Source organism: Nyctereutes procyonoides, unplaced genomic scaffold (genome assembly GCF_905146905.1).
Source record: "Nyctereutes procyonoides isolate TBG_1078 unplaced genomic scaffold, NYPRO_anot_genome, whole genome shotgun sequence".
NCBI classification, from domain to species: Eukaryota; Metazoa; Chordata; class Mammalia; order Carnivora; family Canidae; genus Nyctereutes; species Nyctereutes procyonoides.
The window spans coordinates 11,940,996-11,967,380 of record NW_026575141.1 but is presented as its reverse complement, the minus strand read 5'-3'; the positions used below and the strand labels follow the sequence as shown (position 1 = coordinate 11,967,380).

General features: G+C 37.7%; 1 protein-coding gene across 4 annotated transcripts; it reads left to right on the top strand.

The window, feature by feature from the left end:
- The first annotated feature begins 864 nt into the window (after positions 1–864).
- Positions 865–25,999, top strand: STEAP4 (STEAP4 metalloreductase). 4 transcript variants are annotated; one of them, XM_055307544.1, is made up of 6 exons: positions 865–1,036; positions 15,885–16,066; positions 18,150–18,607; positions 19,252–19,779; positions 21,245–21,409; positions 23,044–25,999. In XM_055307544.1, the coding sequence occupies exons 3-6, from the start codon at positions 18,152–18,154 to the stop codon at positions 23,326–23,328; spliced, it is 1,434 nt and encodes a 477-aa protein (XP_055163519.1). In that variant the 5' UTR covers positions 865–1,036; positions 15,885–16,066; positions 18,150–18,151; the 3' UTR covers positions 23,329–25,999. The 4 variants fall into 4 exon arrangements, with proteins under 4 accessions (XP_055163519.1, XP_055163516.1, XP_055163517.1 ...); XM_055307541.1 differs by lacking the exon at positions 15,885–16,066 and adding an exon at positions 3,015–3,193; XM_055307542.1 differs by lacking the exon at positions 15,885–16,066.
- The last annotated feature ends 386 nt before the right edge of the window (positions 26,000–26,385 follow it).

Sequence of the window (26,385 nt, the reverse complement as noted above, 5' to 3'; positions counted from 1 at the left end):
AATTGTAATGAGAGGCTTAGAAAAGAAGGGAAGATGTGGGGTCTGAGCTAACTCCACAAGCTACTCCGGGGGAGAACTGCAATTCAGGCAAAGGAAGGCTTGGCTCAGAAGTGCCAGGAACAGCCTCCATGTGTCTGAACATCTGGGTGTTGGCTAGTATGCCGTGAAACTCAAGACCAGGTGGCTGGGCAAGAGCAAGATTGGAAGGACTCTAGGTTCTAAACTGCAGTTTGAGAGTGCAGTGGTGCTTTGCCACATAGGTTATCATGATGAATTAAATCTTAAACCCCTCAAAGCTGTAGCTTTTGCTCTCCTCCTGTACATAAAGATTTATCAATCCAATTGCATATATATATAATTATGCAGCATATATTATTACATATTATTATGCAATAGTATATAGGTCTATATAGACAATAAGGTATCTATCCCATCATCCCTCTTTTTCGTTTGGCTTGTTTCTTTTGAACGATTTACTCCACCTAAATTAAACCCTCCAAATTCAAGATCATCCATGCTATGGGCCCCACAAGGCTTCCAGACAGAGGTGGAAAGACGTGTCACCTCTTAGGCTGAATTGAGACAAAACGGCAATGGGAGAAATGCCTGGAAGTCTAGGCCAGGTAGGCAGTGTGCTGGCAGCTACTCAGAGCTGTCTGGCTGCTTCAGGAGAGGGACCTGCTCAGCCTCGCTAAGCTTCCATCTGCCTGGAACGCACAGATTCCAAGGGCTCTGGGGAAAACCCGTGAAAACCCGTGAAAACCCGGGAGGCGGATCCCTGGGCAGTATCTGCCGCGACGGCAGCCGCCGAGCGCCGGAAGTTCTGGTTCTTCCAGTTGCCCGGGATTCCCAGTTTGAACCCTTCCTGGAAGCGCTTTCCTCACCGCTCAGGTTGCGAAACCCAGCGGCCCTCCCTCGGCTCCCCCCGGCCTCTTATACCCGCGAGAGGCGCCACCCGCAGCCCTCGCCCAGCCGGCCCGCGCCCCGCCGCAGCTGCGCTGGACCGCGGCCGCCGCGCCCGAGCACTTCTCAGCAGGTGGGTCCGGTCGCCGGCCGTCGCCTCGTACCTTGCGCCACCAGCCCCGCTCCCCGCTCCGCTTCGACCCGCCTGGGGCCCCTGCGTCCAGGACCCGACTCCGCGCCAGCCGGCACCAGGCGGCAGGCGCCCGCAGGAGCCCTCGCCGCGCCCCCGCGCCCCCGCGCCCCCGCGCCCCCGCGCCCCTCCAGGAGGGGGCGTCCGCGGGCGTCTAGCTCCCCGGGGCTCCCTGCTCATCGCCGCCCGAGAGTGCGAGAGTGCGGAGACACCCCGGGGGGAGCGCTAGGGTGTGCCCTCCTCTCCGTACCTTACCTCGGGGTCAGAGCCGTCTTGCGGCGCTCCCGGAGAAGGGAGCCTGGAAGAACGTAGCTTCGGCCATCTCCGCAGCCCCAGACCCTCCCCAGGAGCCGAGGTTTGTCCTCAGAGCTGCCACCGCTTCCGTCCTTGACCTTGATTTCCACGTCCTTCTGTAATTTAGCGATCGCTTTTCCAGAGACAGTTTGAAATGTGATTTATTGTGAAGAACGAATATAGCCTGGTTTCCCTGTTTGTCCAGAGGCAGCTAGATGGTAGTTTTTCGCTCCAGATAATTTAGGGACTTTTTTTTTTTAAGATTTTATTTATTTATTCATGACAGAGAGAGAGAGAGAGAGAGGCAGAGACAGGCAGAGGGAGAAGCAGGCTCCATGCAGGGAGCCGACGTGGGACTCGATCCCAGGACTCCAGGATCACGCCCTGGGCCCAAGGTGGTGCTAAACCACTGGGCCACTGGGGCTACCCAATAATTTAGGGACTTTTTTAAAAAGATGACTGGTGTAATGAAAGTGAATTGGATGGAAGATAGGGGAGGGAAGTTGGAGAATCCTATTCCTAGTTCCAACTAGCAGCTCACCACCTTAGCCTCTGTTTCCATGTATGTAAAATAAAAGGCTATTGGACCAGATGATCCTCACAGTCCAACCCTGTAACAAAGTGAAAATCCATTACTAAAGATGCTTGCTGGTTTGGAATACATTGAAAGTCTCATTCATGCAATAAATATAACCAAGCAATTACTTTCTTCATAATAAGCCAATTTTCATTTTCATAGGGCTGCTACTCGGTTGTGGGGCATCTCTTCCCACACAAGTGTCTTAGACTTCTACCACGTTTATCATTCAGAGAATACTCTCAGCTTTCAAAAGCATTCTTCAGCCATGCTATGTGAGAATGTCCTATTCCCTATAAATGGCAGTCATATAAATGTCACTCACATGAAAGGACATTTTTTTCTGATCCAGTAGGTGTAATTTTATAAAATGGCACATTTATTTGAAGCAGTAACTTTTTGAGATACGGCCTTTTGCAAGGCCTCGAGTTTTTCAGAATGCTATGATTTAGCACGGAATGAAATTCCACCTGCATGTATTCTATCTGCATGGCAAACATTGCCAACTCAGAAAACAGGATGAAGCTTTCCTCTATTTATCAGGCTTTGCGGTTGTAAAGTAAATGGTACATGTGTACAGAGAAATTGGGTCATAGCACTTTCTCCACTGGCAACATTTATGGTTCTGCTGAAGTTCACATAGAAGCTTCAGGTTTCAGAAACCAATGTGTACAAGACCTGACCCCTAACCTGAGAATAATTTCTAGACTTTTGCCTTGATTACACTTGCTAACTGTTGTTAGAAGTAACCAGATACATTTTTATATGCCCGTTAATAAATTGAAAACCCTGGGCCTTGAGCCTACTTCTGAACAGTTTAAAAAAAAATGGATTCAGATGTCACAGAATTTCAAAATCGAAGCAATCCTGGGCAGTCACTCTGCTCTTCCCTGTCTCCTGAAGGACTGCCCCTACTTACTCTACCACTGTTAATGCCATTATTAAAAGGACATAAATTCTCTTTTTATTTTTTTTTAGTTTTTTCTTTTTTATTTATTTTATTTTCATTCTCCTTTCATTTTTTTTAAGATTTTATTTATTTATTCATAGACACAGAGAGGCAGAGACACAGGCAGAGTCGGAGAGGGAGAAGTAGGCTCCATGCAGGGAGCCCGACGTGGGACTGGATCCCAGGTCTCCAGGTCTCCAGGATCACACCCCAGGCTGCAGGCAGCGCCAAACCACTGTACCACCGGGGCTGCCCTCATTCTCCTTTTAAAATCTCCCAGGTAGCTGATTCTGTAATCACCCTCAGAAATGCAATCTAGTGTTTCATGATCCTCATCGTCTTGTTCGCTTTATAAGTCATTTGGATCTTTTTGTCAACTGGTATTTAAAAAATCATTTCCTTTTAAAAATCTTAAGAAGGCCACAAAGCTACTGACAAAGGTATGTGCCTAATAACCCTTCAAACTTAAAGACTTGCTAGGGTTTCTTATAGCTAGTGTCCTCTGGGTTGTCCTCCAAGAAGGAGGTCATTTGCTAAGTGCCTATCCCCACATCTACCTATAATTCTTACTGTAAGATTCTATGCAGACTATGAATAATGTAGTTTTCTGGGTGAGAGGATTCTTTTGAAGTTGTAGTTACTCCAGAAATAACAGAAATAAGATTTACAAAGACAAGAACTCTGAAGTCACCTATTTGATTCTGTTCTTTGTAAGTCCAAAGAAAATCATTCATTAGTTAATGATGAAGACTTTCTGAACAGTTCCGCATGATGTATTAAACCTGTTCAGGATATTTTGAATGACTTGTAGGACATTTCCAAAATGATTTTAATTAACACTTGTTCTATTGTTGAGAAGAAATTAGTCCTGGAAGGAACAAAGCCAAGAAGGTAACCAAAGGATAATTAATGCTTAAAACAATGCATGATCAGAAAACATATTTGGCCTATATACATAAACAATTTGTTCTTCCAAAATCATTAAGAAAAAGAGAACAAAGAATGCTTGTACTGTTTGAAGATCATCTTTCAGAAATGTATCACTACAAAAAGAATGTACTATTCTACTAGAGGAAGTGTTTCCACTCTAACTAGGCAGGATGTTGACATCTTGATCCAAATCCTTCTCCACAATGCCCCAGAAGAGTTTATGATACCATGTGGGAGAGTTCTTACTACATTGTACTTTGACAGTCAAATATTTCAGAAGACTTGTTTTGAGAGAAATATGGTTTTTTTTAAATGTAGATTGTATGAGCAATCCTAATGTCAGGCTGAAGTAAAGCCCACTTTTCATCTTAAAAGGAAAAAAAATGTGTGTGAAGGGTAATTTTGAAAAGTTAGGAACTATCATTTTGAAAAAAAAAAAAAAAAGAAACCAAAAAGGTAGCAATACAACTATATATCACACCTCATAGAAGGTTATTAGAATGCAAACTAGGGAGTCTCTTCTGTCTCAGATCCAAATACTTAAAGGAAAAAATGGCATTAAGAACAGAGCAGAAAGCTCCAATCAGGTCTTCAGTGGCAATGGCACCAGTGCTGGGAAGATGAGGGGCAATTAATGGTCCACACTGATTCTTTGTGGTTCATCTATGCCTGCTCTTTTTACAGGGTGTGGAAACAGCTTTGAACACAAATTAAACAATGGCTGAAGCAATTTCGTGCAGACTTTAGTATACTCCTTGTTCTGTTTCCACTTTTTCTAAATTAGTGCCCATTCTCTAATGTGGGGTCTGCTGTGCACATTCCTATGCTTGGGTCCTTACACAGCAGGTTAGAGCAGTTTGATGATGTGTCTCCATCCTCCCCAAGACTGGAGCACAGCACAGTGCCTAGCACTGAGAATCTGTTCAAAAACTTAATTGAAAACATGAAGCCCTACCAAGACATTGATAAACTGATTTTTATTTTTGGAAGGTGTGAACTCTTATGGAGGTAGCAGGACATGAGCAGAGGTGCCCCCTACACTGTACAACCTAAGGCTGAAGTGTCCAGATTTCAACTGCTTGCCAATCCAGGAGAAGCATAAGCTTGCTTTGCACTGTATGGTGCATATAAAATAAATAGTGGAAATTATTATGTTTTTTTTAAGAAGGAGGAAATTGCAGGAACCTTGGCATTTTTTCTCATTAACCTTAATTTTAGTAACCTTATTAGGTTGTTACTATACCAGGTAAGTTTCATAAAAAAAAAAATTGTAACTATAATACTTTGGAGTCTAATTCATTTTAAAGAGTGATACAATACGATTAAGGCATTTAACTGAGGTCATGAAAATTGGAATATTGAATTTTTAAAGGTTTTAATTAGTTTAACTTAAGTAAAGCACATTAGACCTTCCTTAATACCTGAAAGCATGGCATGAGATATGAAGCTTAGTGAACAGTTCAAAAGAATTAAGTTACAGCAAATCATACTTATACAGAAAAATTATGTTCCCCATTATTTCTTCATAGAAAAGGAAAGGATGTTGGGGAGAAAACAGTTCATAGATTGGCAAATGGTTTGGCTTAGTTAATAATGAAAGGTGCCAGTTGCCTCTGGTTTTCCCAGACTGCAGTCCCCAATTGTGCATTCTTGAGGCATACCTGGAAAATGGAAAGATATACGTTTGGGGAGAGTGATACAGCAAGAGGCCCCCACCTCTATCTCCCTGAGGGAAGCAAGAGTCTAAAAGTATCAGATTTATAGGCAGCAGTGTGTTAATTCCATGTTTGGGGCAGAGAGTATGTAGGCCCTTTCCTGGTCAAGAGGGAGCCACACAGACCCCATTTGCATTAGAGTGTAGGGGCCCTCTGAGAAGGGAGGCCCCTAGGGAAAGAGATTTAGGCCTAAATTGCAGGTAGGACTGGAAAAGTGTTTCACCCTATCAGCCAAATTATTTTCCCATTTCCGTGATCACATGCCATTCTTTAGGAGAAGGGATGAGTGGAAGAGAAATAGCTGGTGAGGTGCTGATAGCACCAACTGCTAGCATTTGCTGGTTTTCATGGGGTGAAAAATCTCACCATGGCTGATTTCAAGCCCTCATCTGGTAGGCCAGCTCTAGCCATACCATTGAAATGAGCTGAGGTTGAAAACCAAGGAATTTAAAATAGGGAGCATCTCATTAAAAAATATTTATCAACCAGGACCTCTCTCAAACTTGTCTATCACAGGCTAACACAAAGAAGGGGGAAGGAGTTAGTTTCAAGAGCACTTTGTTCACTGGGGTAAGACATGGAGCAGCTGCAAGGCCAGGTCTTGCCCTCAAGCTCAAGCTCATCAGTTTTGGCAAACATTAGAGGCCCAGTGGCCACTGGGGATTCCTTGCCTCTGAGAGCCAGCTTAGAAAGAAGAAAATGATACCCAAAAGATGAAGGAGACTATTTTCCCAAGAATCTGTAAATCACCCCCAGGAGATTTCTTTTTTCTTTTCTTTTCTTTCTTTCTTTTTTTTTTTTTTTTAAGATTTATTTATTTATTTGAGAGAGAGAAAACATGTGTGCTGAAGAGCAGGAGGTGGAGCGGAAGGAGAGTGAGAGAATCTCAAGGGGACTCACGCTGAGCACAGAGTCTAAGGAGGGGAGGGACCAGCTCGATCTCATAACCCTGAGATCATGACCCAAGTAGAAACCAAGAGTTGGACATTCAATGAACTGAGCCACCCAGGTGCCCCACCCCCAGGAGGGTTCTAAAAAATGGTAAGAACATAGGTAACATGAAGCAGAATGGCGTTTCATCAGCAAAGACTTCAGAGTAGGATCAGATTCACATCAAAATTCCTCTACCCCAAAACTAATTTAGCAATTATCAATATTCAGATAATTTAGTGGTCTCAATATGAAGATAAATGACTATTAATAGAAAGCTTACTGAAACAAAACAAAACAAAACAAAACAAAACAAAACGAAAAATTTTCATTCAAAATTGAAATGATCAGGGTGCCTGGGTGGCTCAGTCTGTTACGCATTGCCTTTGACTCAGGTCATGATCTCTAGGTCCTGGAATCAAGTCCCAAGTAGGGCTCCCTGCTCAGCAGGGAGTCTGTTGTTCTCCCTTTTCCCTCTGCCCTTCACCACCCGCTGGTGGTCTCTCTTGCATGCTCTCTCTCTCTCTTACTCTCTCAAATAAATCAATAAAGTCTTCAATACAAAAAAAAAATAGAAATGATCAAATCTCTTGCTAAACATCTCTGACCACAGTAATCCTAGAAAAAGCAAAATCCATTAACACTAAATACTAAGTGGGTTGTTGCAATCCCCAAATTATTCAGTAAACAAATGCTCATGTAGCGTGTATAAGCAAAATGCCACCTAATCCGTGAGATACAGTTGTTTTTCTGGTGGTGGCAGCCCAGGTTCTGTCCTGATGCTGAATCTTTGGTGAATTACAGATTCGTAAGAAGTTGTTCAGCATTTAGAAGATAAATAGAGGTCAAGGCAAATTAACTCAGACAAGACTGAATTCCTGACCTTGTGGTCATGAGCCCCAGGCTTTAATCAAATGAACTAACCAGCCTAGTCAGTAGATAATGAACCTACATGATAAAATTCTTGGCCAGGGAATCATAACACAATCTTCATCTATCTTGACAGATGAAGCTGAGATCTAAATGAGAAAACATGCATTAAAAAGATTTTTGAATGAACTAGAATTTCACAAAGAACTTAAAAGTAAATCCTTTTTCTTTTAAAGTACAATTAAAATAGGTAACAGAGATCTGCATCTCCTTGCTGTTTTGGTAATTCATTGGTTAGTAGTGAAATGTTACTAACAATCATTTGGTTATAGCACAGGCCATAGCTAGTTCTACTTATTAGCAATTTCTGAGGAGGTATATATTCCTCTAGAACATTAATGTGAAGGTTAGATTTAGTTAGGACTTGATCAAACCATAAAAGTTAAGACTATTGTTTCTTTTTGTATTATTCTATTAGCTAGCATAAAAACGAATCACCAGTAAACTTGGGTGCTATGACATAAATAACATTTTCTTACAAAACAATTGCAATAATTTATCAGTTTTTCAGCAACCAACCGGCAGTGGTTTCCTTATTTAGATTAAATGTGTTAAATGCTAGATATGTTAGTCAGTGGCTGTTACTAACAGAGATACTTCTAACCACAGAGGCTAAAATAAGAAATATACTTTAATTATATTTTCAAATAACATATAGACACTGAAGACTGAATGTCAAGAAAAATAATTAGTAAAATAATCCATTGATTCTAGACGTTACATTTTTCATAAACTGCAATCAGAGGTCTTTTTAAGCCAAAGTCTTCTGATTTTGCTGCAATAATATATACCTGTCAGAAAAGGATATGGGTTTAAATGTAAATATGCTTGCTTTCCCTGAAGAACCTTGATCTCACTAAATACAGAAATACTTCAGTGAAAAAATTGGATGGGTTCACGTGTTAGTGGAAGGTTTTAAATTTTTTAAAATAGTTTTTGCTTTCCATTTCTCCCTGGGATATATTAAAACAAATGCTCTAAGCACAAAAAGCCTGTCACTGTTGCAGAACTCCCTCCTGCCCCTATGCCTTGTGATAAAAGGAAATATTTGATTGATGGGCTTCAGCTCATTACAAATATGTTGTCAAGTCATGTAGTGCTTTCGGATTGAAATTCAGAAGGAAAAATAAAACAGAAGGAAGGACTAAAAAAAAAAAATCCCTGTTTCCAGGCATCAAATTAAAATGACAAATCATGTCACATCTTACAGAGTTTAAAAGTGTTATTTGTGTTCTAACTCCCTGGAAGGGGCTAAGCCAGATCACTGGATTTGTGTGGTACAACATCAGTGGAACTGTATGCGTCCTGTGGGGATACTACCTGCCAAAGAATTCATACTCTTCGATGAACCAATCGTTTCAGAATTCAAAGCTGAATTCTTAAGTGGGAAAAGGGGAATATCTTTAATAATTATTTTATCCAAATGATAAATGAGGTAGTGAATGGCACAATGTGAGAGTTAATATTCAGGAGTACTCTGTTAGATCTGTGGGAGGATTTGATCCGACGAACTTTGTGGCTCATGGAGAACAACTTGTCAAGGTTTCCTTGACAAAGCCTACCCGCAGTCTGACACCAAGCCCTGAGTCTGGCTCTTTTGATTCTCTTCCTTGTGGGTCTTGCACACTCATTCTTGCCTCTGGTTTTCATAAAAATAGGAATTCTAGCCTCTCAGATTCAGCCAATGACTATTTCGTGGAAAAAGTTGTTGTAAAGGAGGTGAAATGTTCCTGCAACCCCTGACAACCTCATCAACACCGTGCTTTCTCTCTGCCTTTTTCTTCCCCACCATCCCTCTCCAAAAAAGACACCCTTATCTTTTTTCATTTGTAGTGGTTCTTAGTCCTGGGTGCTCTTTAGAATTGATTGCTTGTTTGGGTTGGGTTTTGTTGTTGTTGTTTGTATGTTTGTTTTCTTTGTTTGCTTGTTAAAATACAGATGTCTGGGGATGCCTGGGTGGCTCAGCAGTTGAGTGGTTCCCTAAGTCCTCTTCTCCCTCTGCCTATGTCTCTGCTTCTTTCTCTGTGTTTCGAATGAATGAATGAATGAATGAATGAATGAATAAATAAATAAATAAGATAAAATACAGATGTCTGGGCTCTTTCTCAGACCAACTGATTCAGAATCTCAGGAGGGGGGTGTCCTAGCATTTAATATCTACCTAGCTGATTTTAATGTGTGAAGAAAACCACTGTAGCAGGCCGTTAGCTGAAAGCTAACAGGCACTGGTTCACAATCTTGGCTCAACAGTAGGATCATCTCGGGGAGCTTTTTTTGGAGAAAAAAAAAAAATTGCCCAGGCTCTACCCTAGACTTGTTGATTGACTCTCCAAGAGTTTGGTCATCTGTATTTTATGAAAAGTTATTTGTGCAATTATAATATGCACCAGGGTTGAGAACCCCTGGTTTCTAGTATAATCCTTTGTGGTGGTATTTGCATTTTATAAACCTTAGTGATTCTAAGAAGTTGCTTTGATGGTCGAATAAAAGTCTAGAAAGAGTGCCAGGAAGACATCTGTCTGTACCACCATCATGGCCTCCTCTTCCTGCATTCCCATCCAAACCAAATTCTCTAAATGGGTCCTTTTTTTTTGTCACTCATACTTCTTTATGATTCCCAGCACACGATTTCTATTACCCAAATTTGTGTGTTGTGATGATAGTTTTGTCTTTATAGTCCTTCTCATGATTACTTCCAAACCTTTTAAAGAAATATTTTTTGCATTTTTAGTTTGTATAAATATGCAAAATTGGGTAAGCCAAAAAACAAATATAATATTGTGTATAACTAAGATTAAATCTTTATATAAAAGAATTTACCTTAATTTGTATTTTCTATAAATTTCTCAGGATACAAGATATAAGAAGATTCATGAAGGTTAATTTTTCCTTTCAGGTCTATCTGCACCTGAGAGAGAAGGGGAAGATTTTCTTTCCTCTTCCCATTTTTGCAAATGATCTTATATTCATAAGTATTCACATATTTTCCTCTTCACTCTGTGAAAACATTAGGGGAATCAAATCACCCATTTTCTGAAAGAAAGGCAAAAAATTCCCCACCTTTTAGAAGTGGCCTGGTTGGATTGTTGATTCCTGTTCTCACTAAGAGGAATAAGGAATAGGATCTCTTCCAGGGCAAAAAGAAGGGGGAAAAGTCAGTTAGCCTTTGGCTGCTGATACACAAGGGACTTTAAATTTTTATTTTGATGTATTTTCCAAATGACAGCTATGCAGAAATATACTGCTTAGGATGAAAGGAAGTCCATTATACAACTTTAGATTTGTATCTATTTATCAGATAACCATACATTGCTATTATGCTTTAACATGAATTAATATCGTTATACAAACTGTAATTATCTCCTAAATAAACAAAATAGGTTGTGTTGTATTTTTAGAATATGCCAAAATCAGTGATTTGTTGGAGTATAAGCAGTTAAAATATACAATTGTTTATAGCTATGGACAAGATTATCCTAAAACTTACATTGAAAGGCAAAGCAACTAGAATATCTGAAACAATTCTGAAAATTAAAAAAAAAATAAAGTGGGAAGAATCAGTCTACCTAATTTTAAGGCATCAAAGCTACTTAGAATCGGCAGAAAGCAGATGCATAGATCAATAGAACAGAATAGAGAGGCCAGAAATAGAGCCACACATGTGCAGGCAACTGATTTTTGACAAAGGTACAAAAGCAATTCAATGAAAGAAGGATGGCCTTTTAAACAACAGGTAGGGAAGCAATTAGATATTCATAGGCAAAAAAAGTAAATAAACTTGGCTTAAACCTCAGACTTTATATAAAAATTAACTCAAAATGGATAATGGATTTAAATGTGAAATATAAAACTATCAAGCTTTGAGGAGAAAATATTCAGGACCAAAGTTTAAGTGAGGAATTCCTATATATGACATGAAAAGCACAATCCATAAAAGAAAAAAAGCAATATATTAAATTTAATCAAAATTTAAAACTTCTGCTATATCAATAACCCTGCTAGGATGATGACAAAACAAGCCACAGAGTGGGATGAAATATTTGAAGACCACATATCTGACAAATAATTCATATCTAGAATATATAAAAATTCAACAGCTAAAACATAAAAATCTGACTGGAAGATGGTATAAGGTGAGATGACTTTTCACCAAATGGCCTATAGATCAAAAATAAGCAAATGAAGTCCGTACAGTGGACCACTACTGAACAATAAAAAGGAACTTACTGATACACATACCAAAGTGGATAGACCTCAAGGGCATTATGTGAAATGGGAAAAAAAGCCATTATGAAAAGATCACATTTGGTGTGATTTCATTTATAAAACATTTCAAAAATGACAAAATTAGAGATTTAAAGAACAGATGCATGGTTTCCAAGGGTTAGGAGCGCAGGGAAGAGGGCAAGTACAACAATCACAGGGTAGTGCTGGAATAGCTCTGTATCCTGATTAACCTCAGTGGATCCATGAATTACCTATGGGATAAAATGACATATGCACACATTACACCAATGTCAATATCCCAGTTTTGATACTGCACTATTGCTATGTACAGTGTAGCCAGTAGAGCAAATGAAGGATGCACAGGAACCTCTTGTACTAGCTTTAGGACTTCCTGTGAGTCTATAACCATTTCAAATAAAATTATTCTATCATTAATAGCATTGATTTGTTAAGTGTAAACATTTTAAAAATGCAATTTTTGTTATCTCGTTTGGACATTTCCATGTTTTTAATATGCTAGAATCCTCTTAAATTGGAAATAGCCAGGGCCTCCCTAATCTCTGACCTCTGGGGGGGTGATAGAAGTAAAATGCAAAAGCCAGACAAACCCTAGGATCCTTATGGGACATCTAGTTGGAATATCCCAAAGAATGCCACCTCAGGTTCCCCAAGCCTGGGGTGGGAATCTGCAGACCAAGGGAGACGACAGGCAAGACTCTACATGAGCCACACCTGGTTCCCCATCTAATGCCATACACACAGAGACACGCACACATGATTCTCTGGCAGCTGCTACCATGGCTTCAAAGTCATCTTCAACACCTTTGCATCTGCACTATTGATTACCAATCTCTTAATCTATATGAATACCCAGTAGGATCACTTTACCTGTCTTGGCCCTGGTCTCCAGGAGCCTCTGTGGGAGATGCTTCCATAGGAGACAAAAATCAGTCCTGGAGCTTTTCCAATCTAGGGGGTATTCTTGTTGTGTTTTCTGTTACACAGAACTGAGATTTGTAAAAAGCAGAAGGAAAAAGAAATCACCATGCTATGTTTTAACTATCTTAATCCTTCTTCCCCTTAATAACTCTGCTACCTGTATACCACCTTTCTTATTTTCTTTATTCCTTCCTCCTACATCTAAGAGTAAACTAGGATTATGAAACTTTTTTTAAGTCGTTGCATAAGAAATCTTACTACCTCCATTAATCCATGTTTACACATGGGAGCAATTTTGAGTTATAAATAGTCAGAAATAGGCATAACTTCCTTTTTTACATAGTACTTACTGTAAAACATACCCTCAACTTGATCTCCCTTGTGGTTTAGATTATGCATACATCTCATTTTTATGAACTCCTTTTATTAGAATTTTTTCCAAGAGTTCAGGGTGAAATTCTTCCAAAGAATTACTAACTTTTTATTTTTCACATGTTATTCCATCATCCCAGTTATGGAAACCTTTTTCTTTTTCCAGAAAAATAAATTATCGAAAAGTTGTATTATCCTGGGTTGATTTGCAAGTAGAGCCTGTGACAAAGGTTTGCATGCAGATAGTTTACCAGGGAAGTGATTCCAAGGAGCAGGAGTGAGGGCAAGAAGCATAAATCAGGAACGTGAGAAAGATCGTGGGAAAAAACATTAAGTAGGCCACTACTACAGAGGAGTTGTGCTAAATTCACTGGGACTTTCTGAGGAGCCTTATAAAATGTGTCAGAACTGAGTGCCAGAAGATGAAAGGGTAAGCATTTATCCTTGGAGTCCCATCCCCCATTGGTCAATGCTGGCCCCATGGGTCATACATGTGTGAAAGTTAAGCAGAAAAAGGTATCAGAGAAGCCTTGGGACAAGAATCAAGAGATACAAGATGTGGGTCCCTGAAGCAAGTCTTTTTGTTGGGCAGAGGGAGTTCAGCAGAGCTCCATTACTGCCCAGTAACTGGAAGTAAAACCAGGAGGATGTGGAGAGGAGGAGCTCAAGATGGTCAACACAATTATCAACGTTAGAACTTCTATAACTTGATAAGGAGTAATTAATTGCCCAATGGAATGACTGTATTTCTTTTTTAAGTAAGTGATATTTTATTTTATATCTTCCTCTTCCTACTGTCTTTGTATCTCCAGTTTGTCCAGTGATAACTCTGAAAATTTAAGAAAGTAAAAATAATTTCAATGGTTGGTAACAGTCCAAGTGTGTTTACACTGGATTGCCAACCTGCATTTTAAGAAGGAAATATTAAAATGAGTAAGAATTACAAATGAGAGAAATTCACTCTTGAGCTGTTTATACATCTGTGTTTTGATAAACTTGTATGTTCTAAAGCCGTTTCATATAAGATTTTATTTGTAAGCAGTAAGTGGGGAAAGCAGAAATTTCTTAAGAATTATTGAATACTATTTCAGATAAATTTTAAATATTTCCAATAATCAGTTATAGAAGCACAATTAACCCTTAATTTATAGAATTTGTATAAAGGTTATATTAATTAGGTAATTAATAGACTGGAAAATTAGAAAATCACTAGATACTTGAATAATCTATTAATGATAGCCAATTTACTGAGTACTTACTATGTCTCAAGAACTGTTTTAAGATACATTAATCCATGGAGCAACTGGGTGGCTCAGTTAAGTGATTGACTTGATTTCAGGTCAGGTCATGTATGACCTCAGAGTTGTAAGATCGAGCTCCACATGGGGCTCTGTGTTGGACATGGATCCTGCCTGGGATTCTCTCCTCTCCCCCTTTTCTCTTTCTCTATTCTCTCTCCCTCTCTCTCTAAGAAACAAAACAAAACAAACATTATTTCATCTAATTCTCACAGTCGCCAAAGTAGGTACTATCAATCTCTCATTTGAAAGATGATGAAACTGAGACACCAAGAGTTTGAGTAATTTACTCAAGCTGATAGTGCTAGTAAGAGCTGTACCCCCCCCCCAAAAAAAGAGCTCTTTAGTTGATATCTCCGTTTAAAAAAAAGTTTATGACAGGTTAGAATAAATTAAGGTAGTTGCCAAATTGTCAAAATAGTCTGGAATCACTCTCTTTGAATTAATTAAAATGATCCAAGTGAGAATATGTCAATAAAGATATCATCCATCTCATTACAGGACACTGGTAACTTTATCAAATCTGTATTTTGCTTGCAAATGTTCATCTGATTATGAGAGAGAAAAATAACATAGGAGGGAAAAAAAGATTCAATAAAAGGTGAGGGGATAGCTTGCCAACTGACATTCTTTGAACACATTCACAATAATCAAGGCTTCATTCACCAGTTTGAGAGATTTAAGTTATAACAAGAAGGTGTTAACCGATTAGCAGCCAATATAATATAAATTGCTAAACTGGTTTGTGTTTGCAGATGCTACTAAGAATTTCTCAACAGCTCAGCTATGTTTCCATATGAAAGGCCACGTATCATCATCAGGTGCTTCTCCACATGTGCTCATGCCTTTCTCTGACATAGTTCAAGATATCACTCACCAGCTAGTTTTAAAAGTGAGTTAGTTGTGGTGATTAATTCAATTATTCAAAGAGTTCCTGTGGAAGTGCAGGAAAGTCTTGTATTTCTTGTTCATTTCTTCCATGACTTCTGAATACTTGAAAGCTCTAAATGATCTGCTTGTGATACAGGGACACATCTTTGCATAAACTCAGGTAAGAATATGGGTGTTTTCCATAGTCTATGAAGGAAAGGGCAAATTTCTGAAATCCCATTAAAAAGGTGTCAGCTTCATCTGCTCTACAGTCGGCATGAAATCCACCATGGAAGAATTGAATAGTGGGACACCTGGGTGGCTCAGCGGTTAAGCGTCTGCCTTCAGCCCAGGGTGTGATCCTGGGGCCCTGGGATTGAGTCCTACTTCAGGCTCCCTGCATGGAGCCTGCTTTTCCCTCAGTCGTTCTCTCTCTCTCTCTCTCTCTCTCTCTTTCTCTCTCTCTCATGAATAAATAAATAAAATCTTTAAAAAAAAAAAGAATTGAATAGTGACTACATCTAGTTTAAAATTCCACAGCAAATTCACTGAGGATTACTTTAAAACCATTTGGGTGAAAGAAGCGATGTCTTCACAACACCCTCCCAACTTCTTTTCTCCTTTATTCTTCCTAGGGGCTACACTTTAATCATTCAACTTCCTCTTCATTATGTGCCCACACTGTGCCTGGCACACGAAGCAAACAGTTATTTCCAACACCTACATTCCACCTTTTTAATATTCAACAAATTTTTTCAAGTGCCTAGTCTGTCATAGTCAGTGCTCTTGTTAACACTGCGGATACATTACTGAACAAAAGAGACAAGAAAGAAAAAGAAAGAAGAAAGAAGAAAGAAGAAAGAAAAGAGAAAGAAAGAAAGAAAGAAAGAAAGAAAGAAAGAAAGAAAGAAAGAAAGAAAAGAAAAGAAAGAAAAATTTAAAGTAAATAATAAATGTTATTTAAAATAAAGTTTTTGAGAAAAATTCATTACTGAAAGAAAAAATAATATACTTCAGGACAACCTAGATTATTCTATTGGACCATAGGAACTTTGAAAACATTTACTTGGATTGTTTTTAATTTAAATTTCAAAAACTTTAAAAAAGTAACTCACATGCTTTATAACAGTATTTCTATTTAATTTTATCTTGCATTTCTTTTATTTTGGATATGATTAAGATTTTTTTTACTATTGTTGCATCACCTTAGGATGAAAGTTATATTCTTTGTCCAATTTTCTAATGGGCAATCTTTTTTTATCTGTAGGAATTACAAATATTTTTTAGTTTGTTGATCTTCTGACTTTGCTTACAGTGGTTTCTGCTTTGCAGGTATTTGTTTTTTACGAAATCACATTTTTTATGTAATATAAATGACAATTTTTACTTTTAAGTTAGATACTACATTTAGGTTGAGAGACATACTTTGTATTTTTATTTAGCCCTTTATTCTTTCATGGTTTCAGGGATCTGTGATATAGGAAAGAGGCTTTTCAAGTTATAAAAGAATTCTGCATGGTTCCTTCTACTTTTATTGTAGTTCTACTTAAAGTAGGTAGGTAGATAGATAGATAATTTAAATCGTTAATATATTTCAAATTTTCCTTGTACCAGGAGTATGAGGTATAGATTCAACCTTTTCTTCCAATTGGCTATTTAGTTGTCCCAATCAATATTTGCTACTGAATAATCAACCTTTTTCTCACTGACTTGAGATGACATCTTTATCATATGTGCTTAGGTCAGTTTCTATATTTTTTACTCTATTTCACTAAACATTTTCTATTCCTGTGATAACACCATATTACCTCATTATTTTAGCTTTATAATATTTAGATATTAAATATTTAATATTTAATAGAACTAGCCCCTATTCAGTACTTTCTTGTTCAGAATTTAGAGATTAAATTCAGGAAAATTGGTATTTGCATAAAACTGAGCCTGCCCATCCAGGAACATGCTGTACCTTTCCATTTACATAAATCTTCTCTGGGTAGAATTTTATATTTCTCTTCATGTAGATCATGTATCTGTCTTGTTATCTTGTTAAGTTTATTCCTAAATATTTTCTCTATTTTGTTGCAGCTTTAAGTAGGGCCCTTTCTTCTATTAAATCTTCAAACCAATTTTTTAATATATGAAAAATATTGATATTAATTGGGTTCCTAAACAAGATGTTGGGTTGACTCTATATGTATGGTACCTTTTCAGTTGACTTTTTCCAGTTTTGAGAAACTGGTTTCATCACTCACAACTCCCTTTGAGTTTTTATAGTTGGAATTTCTCTGGTCAGTTATGTTAGCTAGAATTTCCAAACAATACTAACTAAAGTGGTTAAAGCAGACATGGTTGTTTGACTAATGACTTTTCAGGGAGTGTTTCTAATAATTTTTCTTGGTAATTATTTTTTAAGTTAGATACTAGAGTTTAGGTTGAGAAAGATACTTTGTATGTTAAGGAAATACCTATCTGTTCCTTTTTAACTATAAGTCAAAAATAAATGTCAAATTTTAACACATGCCCATTCAGCATCCATAAATATGACTGTGTTTTTCTCCTTAAGTCTTCTAAATATGGTAAGCTATATTAGTAGATTTTTCTAATATTGAATTTACAGAATTCATCTTTACACTCCTAAAATAATCTGCATTTGATCAATGTACATTTTCTCTTAACAGTCTGCTGGATTCTGTTTGCTAATGTCTTATTTAGGATTTTCTGTATCATGAAATATAAGTAAATTGCTCTACAATTTCCTTACTAGTGAATTCTTTGTTAGATTTTGCTCTGAGAACTCTTCTAACTGTTAAGTATTGGACAAACACAGTATCATTGCAACACATGTCCATATAAGTTTAAAGCATCTGCCAATAAGTGTCCTGGTTTTTCATTGCATCTCTATACAACAAAAGAAGTTTTTGACCAGTGATTTTGTTCAATAAGACACATATGAGAATATATATGACAATAGTTGTTCCATGTTGAGCTTTCATATTTGTTTCCCATTTCTGTTATTATCTTTCAGTTATGGAAAAAACTTCTACAGATGCATTTCCTTCTATTATATATTCTTCAGAAAAGCAAGAGACTGTATGCATTTTTGGAACTGGAGATTTTGGAAGATCACTAGCATTTAAAATGCTCCAGTGTAATTATTCTATTGTTTTTGGAAGTAGAAACCCCCAGAAGTCCAGTCTGCTGCCCCATGGTGCAGAGATCTTCAGCTATTCAGAAGCAGCCCAGAAATCGGATATCATAATCATAGCAGTCCACAGAGAACATTATGATTTTCTCAAGGAACTAACTGAGGTGCTCAAAGGAAAAATACTGGTTGACATCAGCAACAACCTCAAAATCAATCAGTATCCAGAATCTAATGCAGAGTACCTTGCTCATTTGGTGCCAGGAGCCCACATAGTAAAAGCATTTAACACCATCTCAGCCTGGGCTCTCCAGTCTGGAACACTGGATGCAAGTCGGCAGGTAAAATTAAAGGATTAAGTTACACTCAATCTTTAAAAAGTGAATGTTGTAATGGGCACTTACCTCAAAGACGCCAACATAGAATTCCAAAATAAAATACACACTACATGTCAGTTTGCTAATACATGCCATGTATAATTTTCTTGGGTTTAACTAAGTAAAACAGTCGATTGTTGTGGTTTATGCCCACTGTCAGCACCCTCAACTTTTAGATTGATGGAACCCAGTGGGGTCAGGCTCCAGAGGCCTTGTGTAAGTACTAAAAAATAACACAGTTAAATTGTTGATGGATATCCTTTCCATTCCCATTACACTGTATGAAACTGGTTCCATTTATTCACTGTGATTAAGGTAATCCATAGATGATGTAGCACCCACAAATACAGAAGAAAAATCAAACCCTTCACCCTGTGGAGAACCAGGTCCTATTATATCAGGTCAATCTACTTAAAAACACCCTCAACTTAAACCTTAGTGCTTAAATATCCAGCACACCTGTGCAAGTTTAAAACATGTTGTGTCTACCATCCTTGTTTGAAAAGCATGCCCTTGTTCTGCACAGTGCTTATATAGACTTTCAAGGTAACTATTAACAAAAAATAAGTATTATTTAATTATTTATTAATTAATTATTCTTCACCCAGGTGTTTGTCTGCGGAAATGATAGCCATGCCAAGCAAAGAGTGATGGATATTGTTCGTACTCTTGGGCTTACTCCACTGGATCAAGGATCTCTCATGGCAGCCAAAGAAATTGAAAACTACCCCCTGCAACTATTTCCAATGTGGAAGTTCCCCTTCTATTTGTCTGCTATTCTATGTGTCTTCTTCTTCTTCTACTGTGTTATAAGAGATATAATCTACCCTTATGTTAATAGCAAGAAAGATATCACATTTCGCTTGGCTATTTCCATTCCAAATCGTATCTTTCCGATAGCAGCACTTACACTGCTTGCCTTGGTTTACCTCCCTGGTGTTATTGCTGCCATTCTGCAACTGTACCGAGGTACAAAATACCGCCGATTCCCAGACTGGCTTGACCACTGGATGCTTTGCAGAAAGCAGCTTGGCTTGGTAGCTCTGGGATTTGCCTTCCTCCATGTCCTCTACACACTTGTGATTCCTATCCGTTATTATGTACGATGGACACTGAAAAACAGAACCATTACCCAGGTAAATCTCTACTCATTTATATTCTCCAGTTCCTTAACTCAAAGAGAAATCTTGCTACATCATATTACACTTTACAATTATAGAAAAATCACTTTCTAAGCATCTTTATTTTTTATTTTTTTATTGTTTTTTTAAAGATTTTATTTATTCATTCATGAGAGACACAGAGAGAGAGGGGCAGAGACACAGGCAAAGGGAGAAGCAGGCTCCATGCAGGGAGCCCAATGCGGGACTCGATCCCAGGACTCCAGGACCATGCCCTGGGCCGAAGGCAGGTGCTAAACCGCTGAGCCACCCGGGGATCGCCACATCTTTATTTTTTAAAGTAACTAGAGCTGCTGTCTGGTTTTGGTTGTTTTCTTTTGTTGTTGATTTGGTTTTGGTTTTGGTTTTTTAATGAATTCAGTTGAGATCTTGTACAACTATTGAGAATGAAATTTAGATTTACAAGACTCACTGGAATACTGGCAAACTGACAGATTTGGGGGCTCAGGAAACTTAATAACACCTACTCGAATTCCTTGTGGAGGGGTACAGTCAATAAATGTAAACCAATGTGTTTTCAAACTTCTATTTTTATACATGGGAGTCAAAACCAACCATCTTATAAATAAGGGGGCTGTTCAAACCTGTGTCACAGGAAGGTAAACAAATTCACAAAGGGTGCTTATAACTTCATTAATGTTTGACTCAAGGAGAGCCATCCTCAAAAACTAGAAAACTGAACAATTCTGGGCAAATGTCAAATACTATTTTCTGCATAGTCAAAAATTCAGAGAGAATCAGCTTAGAGAGTCTGAAAGCAGTCCCAGAGGAGGTGCTATCCATCCATTCTAGTTTGGAAATAATTGGTTTTGATCAATCTTACTGCATTCTCAAAGTTTATGAGTCAATAACTTATTGATGGTACTTCTGTGGATTTCTCTACATTATTTCCCTGACAAATACATGGGAAGTTCTTGGGTAAGAGTCCCATTTTAAGGACCTGATTTTTCTCAATCTGTGGTGTGACAGACTTGATGCTATATTACAACACAAATAAACATGAAAGAACCCAAGCTTCGTGTGTGTGAATAATCAGCATGTAAGGCAGAAAAAGAGAAACCTTGGTATAATCATTTGAGAACATCAAGTTTTGCTTGGGGAACAAAAAGCCATATAGTAAAGAAGGTTTAAGTAAATGCTTACTTTGTTTTCAAATTTATGGGGTCAATTAAAACTTTCTACACAACTCCTGGAGTCAACTATTATAATAAAGTCCCAGCAGAACCAATTACTTTTCCTACCAAGAAATATCACTTCCAAGTATATTTTTCTCTTCAGTTATTTTCAAGTGATTATTAAGAAATACATACAATTTATCTTAAGCAAATATACCATGCAGACGTATTTTTCAGTTCCCTTAGAGGTTTGGGCAGTTTGTAAAAAAACGTAATTTTTTAAAATTACTTATAATTTTTCTTAGGCAACAGCCAAGACACAAGATCTATTTAGCACTTCTACTGCCTGGCTTAGTGATTCCTACGTAGCTTTGGGAATCCTTGGGTTTTTCCTGTTTGTACTCCTGGGAATCACATCTTTGCCATCAGTTAGCAATATGGTCAACTGGAGAGAGTTCCGATTTGTACAGGTAAGGGCTTCAAGACTTAATCTCCTTTATATTGCACAAGTCCAGCTTAACAAATATTTTCATTTTTCTCTCATACCATGCATAGATTTTCATTTTGCTCCTTCACTTCCCTAGCAATGTCACAAAAATAGCAAGTGAACCAAGTTCAAGGGAGAAAATGCTAAACTCTAGCACCAAAAGGCCTAGCATAATAGTTTTGTTTCCTAACTGGGCATCACTTGCCCAGATCACTGCCTACTCCCAGGGCCACAGGTAAGAGTAGCTAGTGAAAAGTACCAACGACTAATAGACTTTGTGCATAGGGTTGTGCTAAGCACAAGGTGAAGAGAAACCCAGAGACAAAATTTCTACTTCTGAAAAATCAGCCTTAGAATACAGATATATTGATACAAAAAGGCATGTATTAAACTCAAGTTTAAAACCATCAAAGCAAGCTATGTTAGACTGTTATACCAGGCTCAAGGCCAATCTGTAACAGGGAAAATTGTTTTTTTCCCACATATCAACCACCAGACATGTCTCTAAAGGCATTTAGTTACTATTCTTATGAACTAATAGTATTCAAAATGTGTCCCTAGAACCCCAGTATCACCTGGGATCTTATTAGAGACACAAATCCCCAGGCTCCACCCAGACCTAATGAATCAGAAACTCTGGAAGTGTGGCCCAACAATGTGTTTTAACAAGCCTTCCAGATTATTCTGATGTATGCTCATTGTGAACCAGTATAAGAGAAAAGACCTTTAGTAACTGAAATTAGATTTGAATTTTATAAAACTATTCAAATTTCAGAAGTCTTGCAGTTTTTCCCCAAGAACAAATACAGTCAACATTTTCTCATGTTAACACCTTTAGTCAAGGCATTAAGACAGAAATAAATGTTGAGCTTTAGAATTTAGGCCAAAAAAACACATAAACAAAAGTAAAGTTTTCTAATTGTTCTTTATTGTGATAGAAATAATCTAGCATCTGCTTTTAGTCAGTAACACAACCTAATGTGGTGCTTCTTGAGGACATATTGTGTCTTATTCACCTTTGGCCTCCAGAAAAGTTGATCAAGGAAAGAGTTTTCCATTGGGGAAGAAGCCAAAGTATATTATTTATTCTAACTCAAAAGAGTTTACTCTTAGCAAACTTTCCCATCCAGCCAAGTTAAGATAAAACCACCACTTAATCCCCTTCACCTATGTCACCCATCCTGGGAATTAAAAGTACAGCAGAGGGAATATAGTCAATAATATTGTAATAATGTTGTATGGTGATATCTGGTACCTATGCTTATCATGGTGAGCATACAAAATGTATAGTATTGTTGAATCAAGCTGTTGGACACCTGAACCTAATACAACATTGTATGCCAACTCTACTTCAAGAATAATTTTTTTAAAAGTATAAAACCACCATATCATTTGTAAGCACAATCTTTTTTTAATGAAATATTTGTCATCCCAAAGGAGGGTTAATGCTTTCTCCAGTACTTAGAAGAGTGTTCTAAATGGTACAGATGTCAAAGGTTTGTGGTTGGTAATAAATATTCTTCATTGGCTTAGAGTGTTTCACTTTAAGTTATAAATATAGTGTTAATATATATGTATTTTTTCTTTTTTTATATGTATTTTTTCTTGCTTATATAGTCCAAACTGGGTTACTTGACCCTGATCTTGTGCACAGCCCACACCTTGGTGTACGGCGGAAAGAGATTCCTCAGTCCTGCAAGTCTCATATGGTATCTTCCTTCAGCCTATGTGATAGCGCTCATCATTCCCTGCACCGTGCTGGTGATCAAGTTTATCCTCATCCTGCCATGTATAGACAAGACCCTTACACGAATCCGCCAGGGCTGGGAGAGGAACTCAAAACCAACATCAGATGGACAATATTTAAAGCAAAGCTCAATTCACCTGGACTCTCAATTATAGTATTGTATATTTAGAGGAGACTACGTAATGCACACAGCTAAGAAAGAATTTTTCTCCCACTATGGCTTAAAGTTTGTTAACAGAGAAGGAACTGCTGCCTGACTTTTAGAAATTGACAGGAATAGATTGCCATTTAATCTCAGGTTAGTGATGAATCTATGGAGGTCCCTGCCTCTCTTCTTCCCGGAGGCAGCGGGGCTAAGGTCACAGTTAGCTTTGTGGTTTCACACTAAAAAGTTTTTTTGCAAAAAAAAAAAAAAAAAAAAAAAAAAAAAAAAAGTTTTTTTTGCTTTGGGCAACATGCATGACCTAATGTCTTGCAAAATCCAGGGGAAATACATGCAACTTCCTTTTCTGGTTCAAGAGCTGAATGCAAAGAAAAAGAAACAGTACTGAGATACATCTGAGAAGGAGGACCAAATGAAGTAAAAGACATGAGAATTTTTCTTACTGTTCTTTGTAAGTGAAGGTGATCATAAGCATTGCCATAGTGAATTCTGTAGTTAATGTACTCTTTGATTTTGCTTTTGCCAACATGGATCTGTACTGTGGAGAACTATTTTATAACACCACAAAAATATCACAACTGATTGGAAGTAACCATGGGTTGGATATATGCAAATCTATTATTCTTGTCATAAGATCCTTTCTCTAAAAGGAATAGGTGTAGGGAAAGGTGTACACTGAGTTAAAATTGAGAGATATCCGCTTGGATTTTCTCAATATACAATAAGCAAGGAAGGGTTGATAAAAGCCCTTGCACAAAAAGTTGAAAGAAAAAAAAAAAACAGAATTTTAGATAGCAAGCTAAATGAATTTTGTAAAGTTGCACTATACTAGGATTGCATGATTTAGGTATTATGGTATGCTTGGTGAATAGAATATTCCAAATATTGTTCAATACTAATCATCTATGAAATGGATTTCTAGTATTAAAAAGTGGCTTACTATATCAAGGCTTACTATAATTTTAAGCAGTGAAATTAAATGAATAATGAAAGTATATATTTGACCAATGCATAGATGAAAGAGAATTATTTAAAATCTTAGGGTTAGAGAGGTATGAACAGTAGCTGCAATATGAGACTTGGTTCATTCTCAAATCTTTGCTGGAATGCAGGATGGTTTCCTCCATCTCTAATGATAGTGCCATTTCCAAGATGACCTTCAGTAGGATTGGCCTTCTTGGCTCATGCATGGAGCTGAAAGGAGCCTCATGTGCCCTCTTTCCACAAACCGAAATAAACAAAAGGCTTTGAGATTGACATTTTTTCTGCCTGCCTTATAAAGGCCATCTATTTTTTCTTTTTTTTTTTCAACTTATCATATCTACATGATGCAAAATGATTAAAGTATATTAAAACATCACCCACCATCTAGGATATTTCTCTATAAAACTTTTTGAAAATAGTTCCATCTATATTCAATTTTACATCCTTCCTTTTTCACTTAATGTATCAGTGGTTTTATTCTCTGACTTACATGATATATGTATATTATTAGTGGCTGAATTATATTACATCAAATGGGCATTTATTCAACCATTATACTAAACATGTAGGTTATATCTGTTTTTTACTAAAACAAATAACATTTCAGAGAATATCTTAGCACTTATAACTCTTTTCCATTTTTAAAATTATTTCACTAGAATACTTGGCAAGAATTGAGATTACAAAATTAAGGAACTTTTAATATCATTTAATATATATTGCCAAATTATTTCTAAATTAACCTTGTCCATATCATTTGCATTGGATGAAGGCACTGGTTTCATCATACCTTTCATAGATTTTGTCTTTCATATCAGTTCATGTACACTGAGAAGGTACACAGAACACATGCTTCATTCATTTATCCATGACCCACCTAAGCAAGGTTACGAAAATCCTGGAAAACTGTGAGCAGACCTGTGGTGTGTGATGCTGACCCTAGAGCATCAAGGGAAAAGACAGAAAATGTTGCTACTCATCTACTCCATTTTGTGCAAAACAGCCATGTAAGTGTTCCAGAGTTGAAGGCTGCTCTTTTTCTAGAGAATGGTTGCTTCAAAATTAAATACTATCCAGGTTGATGTAAAGAAAGCCTCTGGGGTTAGCCATGCTTTTTGGTAAAGAGCTTTTACTGGGCCATAGTTTGTCAATAAAATTGAAATGCCACACTGAGGTAAAACCAAGCCTACCTAGAGTAAAACTCTATTTTTATAACCTAGTAAAAATGTTCTGCCTGTGTAGTTAAGAAAAGCCATCCATGAAGCCAGAAGTTGAAGAACACCTCCAGTGGTTTTGGTGTTTTACAGTGCCAAGCCTGACCCTTGGCCTCAACCATAAGGGCTCCAAGCCTCACAATGGACCAGGGAAGCCAATTTCCTCCTCTTGTTCCTCTCCAAATCCTTCCTCCCCAAACCACCAAACCAACTTGATTATCCTAACACAGCTGACTCCTCTAGTTTACATTGGGTTGGAAAGAATGAGTTTGGAGTAGATGGAAATAGTGAACTGTACAGCTTTTAACAAATCCAAACTGTTTTGCATAAAAAAGTTAGACTAAGCTGCACTGTATTCTAGGAAAAGCTTTAAGCTCATAGACCTTTTATTTTTGTATGCTCTCCCCATGTTAAGGGATGACTACTTTTGTAAGTTTGTATTCATTAAATGTTATTTTAAAAATATGTTCCAGTTTTGTTTAATTCTTGTTTTGACTCATTGGCATTCCAAAAAAAAAAATGATTAAAAGGTTTTAAATCACAGTAGTTCCAGCATCTGGAAGTAAAAATACCTCCCTTCAGGCATAAGGAAAAGGAGAGGCAGTACATGAGCTCTAAAGCACATTAACAGATTTGCAGTTTTATGTAATACATACTTGAGCTCAGCAGTAGGTACACTCCAATATCCTATGTGTCTGTGTTTTGCTCTCAAAGAGGGGAGAGCATTAGCTGGCCAGAGGGAGGGGTGTATTATCCCACACTGGACTTTGGTGAGAAGTAGGGGGGAAATAAAGCTTTCCTTCCTCCAGGTAGATACCAACAGGACGAGGCTAATGATTTCACCAATGGAT